Source organism: Phytophthora infestans, genomic scaffold (genome assembly GCF_000142945.1).
Source record: "Phytophthora infestans T30-4 supercont1.33 genomic scaffold, whole genome shotgun sequence".
Classification (NCBI taxonomy): Eukaryota; Oomycota; class Peronosporomycetes; order Peronosporales; family Peronosporaceae; genus Phytophthora; species Phytophthora infestans.
In genome coordinates, this window is record NW_003303726.1 from 1,140,056 (window position 1) to 1,148,038 (window position 7,983).

A 7,983-nucleotide genomic window follows, 5' to 3' on the forward strand; every position below is an offset into this window, starting at 1 on the left:
CTAAGCGTGCCAGAATCGACGAAGATGGTTTGCTCGCAGAGGTAGTGTTGGCGTACGCGGCCAGTATTGGTGGCGTTCCAGATACGCCTAACACGTACGCAGAAGCTATTGCCAGTAACGAAGCAGGAGAGTGGCGTCGTGCTATGCAGTCAGAGCTGAATTCGCATTCCCGGAACGGAAATGGACGCTCGTTCCACGTGGAACGACAACTCGTTCCATTGGATGTCGCTGGGTGTTCACGAAGAAGCGTGACGAGAACGGCCGGGTTATCCGTTACAAGGCACGCCTAGTAGCGCAGGGGTTCAAGCAGAAGTTTGGAATATACTTCTTTGAGACGTACTCCCCAGTTGCGAATATGAACTCGATTCGAGTTGTACTCGCTGTTTGCGTTACGTGCGGCTACATTATGGAGCAACTGGATGCCGACACAGCGTTCCTAAACAGTAATTTGAAGGATTTGGTCCACATGGACGTTCCATTTGGCCTCGAGAATGCTGAAGGCATGAAGTGCAAGCTGCTAAAGGCCATCTACGGCTTGAAGCAAGCTGCAAGTGCATGGAACAAGACTATTCATCGCGTGTTCCTGCAGAATGGTTTCAAATGTTGCGGAGCCGACCAGTGTGTCTACGTCAAGCGTTCCAAAAACGCATTCGTGTACGTATGTCTATATGTGGACGACATGATCATTGCAGCCAAGACGCGCGACGAAATTCGGGAGGTCAAAAACGCCCTGAAGAGCGCATTCAAGATGAAGGAGCTTGGCGAGGCCAAATTCATTTTGGGAATGGAGATTGACCACGATAGAGAATGTGGAACGCTGATGATCAAGCAAACTCGGTACATTGACGACATTGTGGAACGATTCAATCAACGGAACGCCAAGATGGTGGAGAACCCTTGTGCAGCAAACCTGAAATTGTCCAAGATGGTGTCGCCGACTACGGAAAAGGAACGTGCTGAAATGTGGTCACGACCGTATCGCTCCTTAATCGGGTGCCTCATGTACATCACAACCTGTACTCGGCCGGACATTGCCTACGTTGTCACGCAGCTGTCACGCTTCCTAGAGGATCCAGGAACGCAACACTGGAAATCAGCGATTCGTGTTCTGCAGTATTTGAAGTCCACTCGCCATCATGGTATCGTATACAAAAGTGGAACGAGTGGATTTGGAACGCAAGCTGTCAAGGCAGAAGCGTTTACGGACGCAGACTGGGGAAGCAACATTGACGACAGACGTTCAGTGTCTGGCGTCATGGTCATTATTGGGATCGCTCCGGTGGTGTTTAAGTCCAAGTACCAGAGGACAGTTGCACTTAGCTCAGCGGAAGCAGAGTACATGGCACTAAGCCTTTGTACTCAAGAGGTACTATGGACACGTGCCATGCTGAAAGACATGGGTCACGAGCAAGTGGGAGCGACGCAGGTCTGGGAAGACAATCAAGGTGCTATTGCACTTGCAAGCAACGCTGGATATCACGCGAGGACCAAGCACGTGGATATCCGTCACCACTTTATTCGAGAGAATGTGGAACGTTCCACAATCAAGGTGGCCTACATCGACACGAAGCAGCAGTTAGCTGACATGCTTACGAAAGCACTGGGAACGAAGTCGCTAGCGTTCCTTCGCGAAGCAAGTGGAATCAAGAAGAGGAACGACGTGCAGTAGCGGTGAGTGGGAGTGTTGATATGCACCGACTCTGCACGGTTCGGCTAACCGGCGTGACGTTCCAAAATGGACCGGTCCCAAACCAGTTAATCTGGTGGATGGCCAGGAGCACTGAAGTTTAGAGGACAGATTTAATTGACTTTAATCTACTCATTTTGGCATTTGCCTTTAACAACAACAACAGACCACAAAGCGAAAGTGCTGCGGAGCCACTCATTTCGCTCATATAAAAAAGCCACGTAAATCAAAGATGTCCGGTTTCAGGCAGCGTTGGACAGATCTGACTAAAGTGTGCTGAAAATCAAGGCCACCAAAAGGTCTTTCAAACGACTTTACTTATCTCAAGCCAGGGAAGACAACGAAAGACAAGCGTGGCAGCGACTATTTCGTTGGCGAGGAGGAATTGATGCGCTCTCTGGATTGCTTCGATTTAGGTGAGAGGAGACCCCTGTTTACACATACTAATACTAAACCTAATGCACTTGAATATCACAGAGGCAGCAAAGAAGGATTCCGAGCCCTATTCACTCTCGGCCGTCAGTTCGACACAAAAAAATCGGAGGCTATGGTAATCGCGCCTATGTCCTGTATAGTCCATTTTGCCTTGCGGATTTAACCAATCGTCTCCTCCTCAGTATGGACATTGACCAATCACACATGCGAGTTTTTATAGAAAAACCTAACTGTTAATTCTTTTTCGGACCGGAGAAGTACATATCATCTCAGCAACGCGTCCACAATTTCGAAATTGCCACGACCACACAAAACGTTATCCCCTGTGGAAAAAGTTTGAAAAATGCTAGACTGGATCCTGCCGGAGAAGAAATATCAGAACACTTTAGTTTCTAAAATATCACAATGCCTGAAATAACGAATTTTAGGATAAAATATGAATAAATGACGGATTGATTACATATAGATATTCCTTTATTTTATTCCAGTGGAATAACGCTGGAATATATTTCTGGACGAAGCAAATTCTTATTCCAAAGCCTGCGATATTCCAGAAACGAATATTACAGCTTCCTCAAGCCAGGAAAGATTATTGTCAGATCTGATTCTTCACCTACTGAGACTCTCTATGATTGGCGGATACCCCGCAAAAAAAAAAAATTGGCGCTAGGACTTTACGTCCTTTCTACTTAGTAAAGACCGGGCCCAAGTCCCAGTCTATTTTCAGGCTGTTAACCCGTCATTACTGAGCTACGTGATAATCGCTCAATACAATTACGAGGTATCATAAAACTTACCCTGAGTTCAGGTCGTTTATTACAAAAATTAGGAGTAAACACGAGAACGAACGTGAAACCCGCCCGGTGTCACACTATCCTTCATATAAAATATAAATATTACGCGTGACAGGAATACCCACCCAGTTGTTTGATTGGTTGAAAGTGGCAGTTTCAGCTCAAAGTCTGAGCACAAAGTACAAAAACGATTTTAAAATGTACAAAACCGATTCAGGAATCAACACATCCTGGGTTGATTGTACAGAAACGCTCAAATATGGCATACGGATTGGCTGAAACTGGTTTCATTTAGTGAGAAACCCATGTTTGGACTCGGGCAAAGGAATGGCGGATATACCGTCGTTGTCTGTATCGTAATAGCGGGTACTCAAAAGGGTGCGCAAAGAAACAGATACTGAAAGCACAACAGCGAGCCTTGAGCTTATCGGTATTCGGTTTGTAAAGTCGGCGTAGCTTTTTTGTTGTTGCAAGTCTGCAATCCCCTCTCTTTTCAATTTTGTCAGATGATATGTTGAGGTTCTTTTTCTCATTGAGAACCCCACCCTTGAGCATTATCTCTCTCTTGTGAAGTGATGAGATAACCACGTACTATACCGGTAATAACAGTAAAATGTTGAAGACAAAGAAGCTTAAGTAATTTACCAGCTGCCATCGACTTTTTTGTTTTCATCAATCACGGATGGAACCGGTATGACTTACGGTTATCGTTGAAGCGACATAGCTATTATGAGAACGATTTCTCCATTGTGTAACGAACCCGACTTCGGAGTTGAGACCCTCTATCACAGAGACACCACGTTCCTTCCTACTAACTCTTAAAACTTCTCGATGATGAACAAGAAGCAACCGGAGCGAGACAAGGAAGCAGCGTCGGAGACCTCGCGTCTTGCCAGTATGGCGCCGCAGTCTGCATTCATGGCTCGACAGGCAGAGAGAGCCCACATCACGGGGCTCTCGCCCATTGAGGAGATGCGGTTGGCGCAGAATGAACTCCGAGCCAAAGCAGCCGCTCGGTTGCCGCCCATCGCAGAGCCGTCACGTCGAAAGGCATTGCAACAACAAATCACTCAGACCGGTTTGTTGAAACTCGTGACGATGCGGGATATGGTCCGGAAAGTCAAGAACCGGGCCAAAGTGGCGGTGGTGAAACCCGCGGATGGCAAGATGGGCGAGTTCCAGGACCAAAGACTGGAACGGGACATGGACGATCTCACTCCAGGTGAGTCACTCTATTGCATTGTAGCTGTAGCCACTTATACAGCACTACGTTGATACAGCTGAGGCCCTGGACTTTGTCGAAACTGTCTCCAAGAACGAACTCATCATCAACAAGAAGAAGCAGAAATTCGACGAATCGGTTGTTCCCAAGTATATCATTTCGCCTCACGGCAAGTTCCGGGTGCGATGGGATCTGCTCTCGGTCTCACTTATCTTCTGTAAGTGAACAACTAATATCTTCTCATATTTGATACAGCCCTAATCAGATGTTTATACAGATAATTCGTTCAGTATCCCTGTAAGTCCAGATAATTAATTGCTTCCAGAAACTAATACCAGTCGCCAGCTCTAACTCGCTATCAAGTTCCAATTGTCGTTTGGAGCCTCAGCGCCGCAGTCTCTGGTAGGTTTGGACTACATCCAGCGAGTCATCGACGTCTTCTTCATCACAGACATTGTACGTCCGCTGCTCTGGACGCACAGTATCTAGTTTTTCTAACATCGCTCTAAAGCTCATAAATTTCATCTCAGCGTACGAGGAGCGAGGTCAAATCGAAGCAAAACTCACGGCGATAGCTAAGAAATACTTCAAGTCGTGGTTCTTGCTGGACTTCGTCTCGGCCTTCCCGCTCTACTATTTTCAAGGCTCGTACTTCCGCATCCCCCAACTCGCTCGAATGTTCCGACTTTTCCGTCTCTTTCGTCTCGTTCGAATGCTCACCATCACGCGCATTCTCAATCGCCTCGACTATGCTCTTCTATTACGTTCTACAGTCAGCAGTATCTTTAAATTCTGCATGCTCGTATGCTTCACGTCACACTGGCTCAGGTAAAAAAAAAACTCGTCCCTTCAACATACCACGCAAGTGTTATATTGACACAAGCTTTACTTTATTTTAGCTGCTTCTTCTTCCTCATTAGTTACGACAAAGATGACGGCTGGGTGGCTTCGATGGGGCTTCAAGACAAAAGTCTGTACGAAAAATACGTAACTTCATTCTACTGGGCTATCATGACAATGTACGTATTGTTATCATTAACTTAACTTATTAAGTTACTTAACGGTCAATCCCAGGACGACAGTGGGGTATGGAGACGTGCATCCGACCACTACTCACGAGCGGATATTCGCTATCGTCGCCATGATACTGGGCGCTTGGATATTCGCCTATGGCATCACCAATGTCGTAGCTATGGTGACTAACCTAAACGGACCGGACAGTCGATTTCAACTCCGCATGGACGCACTTAACGACTACATGGAGGCTCGCGAGTTGCCAATGCAGTTACGATACGAAATCCGAGAGTTCTTCTTCAACGCTCGAATATCAGCCGAGTCCAAGCTGGTTAACGAAGCCAAAATCTTGGCCGAGTTGTCCGCGTTACTGCGCTCCAAGATCGCGTTTGCTATCAACGATAGTGTTCTTAACAAGATGCCCTTCTTTGCCGGAGCCGACCACAATTTCTTGATGGAACTCGCTCTGAGTATGCGCATGGTGTGCTTCCCACCCTTGGAGGAGGTCATTCTGGAAGGAGAAATAGGAGAAGAAATGTTTTTTATTTTCCGTGGCGTCGTCGAGATCGTCAAGTCTGGCGTTCAGTTAGGACTGCTCGGTCAGAAACAGTACTTTGGTGAGATGGCTATCTTGAACCAGAACTGTCTGCGTACAGCAACGGTACGCACGCTTTGCTTCTGCGAGCTGCGGATGCTCACACGAGAGAAGTTCCTCATCGCACTCACGCATTACCCAGCTATGAAGCAGCGTATTGCTCGTATCGTGGACAAACGTAGCAAAACGACGCCTAAGAAATTAAGCCCCAAGTCAACGGAGACTTCGCTTACCGTTCTTGAGACAATGGCAGCGTCAGCAGCTATTGACGATAACACAGCTCAGCAGCTAGTGACACCCACGCCAGAGACCACATTGAACCGCATCTCGCAGCTGAACACCGATTTCTCCGGATCTTTCCGCAACCAGACTGCTGAGAGCGAACTCGAGAAGATCCAAGCCAAAATCAGCGGCATGATCCAGCAGCAAGACCGACTTGCTCGACTCGTTCAAGATCTTGAAAAACAGCTAGGAGACGTCACCAGAGAGTTATGATAATCTCTTATATTGAGACACTAACCACACACAACGTTACTGCAACAACGTTGACTAAATGTTCATCATCCATTCTGTATTGGTCCGTCATTTCCTCTACATGAGGTTGTCTGCCTCGTCTGAGATTCACACCGCTACACTCCGAGGAAAATATGTAAAAAAAACTCATTTACCTAAACTACTACTAATAAGGGGAACATGGTTTTGGATTGAAGTCGGACGTCCTGGAACGTGTCCGAATCCTCGAATAATGTTGTAGCCACTGCCTATCACTTTTAGGAATATCGCAAAGTGAGGGGGGGGCTGTAGATCCTACGTTGGCAAGCATTAGGAATATGGTAAACGTCAACCAGGAATGAATACAGAAAAGAAGGTTATTCAAACCAAAAATGCCAGAAAAAGTATATTTCAAATGGTTTATTATAACATTTTCCGGGATATTACCTTCTATGCGCTCACACAAGTGCTGTAGCAGTATTTTCCCCCTAGTCTACCGATACTACGGCACCCCGGCTCTCCTCTTTCCAGCCGTAGATAAGATGACGTTTTTCCAGACGGTGTTGCCAAGACCCCGATTTGAAGCGGCTGTTGGAACACTCTTTTATTATGAATTAATGTAGTACATTTTTCTGCGAAATGCTGCTACGAATTTGGTCTTGCTTCTGTTTTAATTCCAGTAAAGGAATACCTACATGGTACGGGTGTAATCCAATATAACCGAGTATTACGTCGAATAAAAAAGGAGTCATCAATAAAACTGATTACTTTTTTTTGGCACGCATTAATGGACATTAACCTCACTTTGGTATTTCCCAACTACAACACACAATTCAAACCAGCAATTTCGCACTCCCCTGGTGTTTCTGTCTAAGACTCCACATGTTCATGCGTCTGCTTCAAACGGTACTGGTGTTTTTGGTTACATTCCTGGCCAGTGCTGATACTCTCGCAGTAGCCGAAAACACCGGACAAACTGAGATTATCTCGCCAGTCATAACCGATTCTCAAAACTCACTTCGAGGTACCGGCAAGACTGTTGAAGGTGACGACTCTGTCGAGGAGAGAGCAGGTGATGCATATTCGAAGCTTGTCAACTTCATTGGGAGTGTTGGTGGCATGAGAGGCAAAGTGGCGAAATGGGTGATAGCAGACAAGGCCGACGAACTCGTGATGGGGGCGCTGCAGTTAAAAGACCTTTCTGTATATTTGCTAATGGCTAACAAAAACTACAAGTATTTAAGGCGCTTTCAAACGGCTCGCATGAATTCCTGGCTCAAGAAAAATCCCCCCCTTTCAGATATGAGACTGCGCGAGACATAATGATACTAATCAACCATTTGGAGTTATCGAGATATTCGCGTCTAAAGATCGCCCACGTGTTTTCGCACTTTATCGAGTAGCTAAAAACACAAGCGTCAAAGTTTTTCAGAAATTTGAAGCAGGTGTATCATTCCAGAACAGCGCACTCCAGCCTCGAGAATGCAGTACCCCGAGACCGCAAGCAACACGACGGCACCCGCTCCTGCCGTCGCTGTTCCAGTGCCGCCCCCTGCTCCCCCTGTCCTGGTCAATGCGGGAGAGCACGGCCCCCACCGTGCCACGAAGCAACCAGCCGACACCAGGGCGCACACAAACACGGCCACCGCCGACCTAACAAGTATCGCTCAACCTACTGCTCCTCGTGTCGCTTTGCCCTCCGCTACAGTACCCCAGCAGGAAGGGTCGCTGAAGCAGATGAAGG

General features: G+C 46.9%; 2 protein-coding genes across 2 annotated transcripts; both read left to right on the forward strand.

Moving 5' to 3' along the window:
* Positions 1 to 3,750: 3,750 nt before the first annotated feature.
* PITG_14927 (Voltage-gated Ion Channel (VIC) Superfamily) lies at positions 3,751 to 6,242 on the forward strand (the record flags this gene model as incomplete). Its single annotated transcript, XM_002899054.1, has 7 exons — positions 3,751 to 4,138; positions 4,197 to 4,355; positions 4,416 to 4,435; positions 4,502 to 4,594; positions 4,650 to 4,966; positions 5,038 to 5,157; positions 5,213 to 6,242. 7 exons carry the CDS (start codon positions 3,751 to 3,753, stop codon positions 6,240 to 6,242), a joined length of 2,127 nt encoding a protein of 708 aa, XP_002899100.1.
* Positions 6,243 to 7,121: 879 nt separating this feature from the next.
* On the forward strand, positions 7,122 to 7,562 carry PITG_14928 (uncharacterized protein; the record flags this gene model as incomplete). The annotated part of the gene is made up of 1 exon (XM_002899055.1): positions 7,122 to 7,562. The coding sequence occupies one exon, from the start codon at positions 7,122 to 7,124 to the stop codon at positions 7,560 to 7,562; it is 441 nt and encodes a 146-aa protein (XP_002899101.1).
* Positions 7,563 to 7,983: the final 421 nt, after the last annotated feature.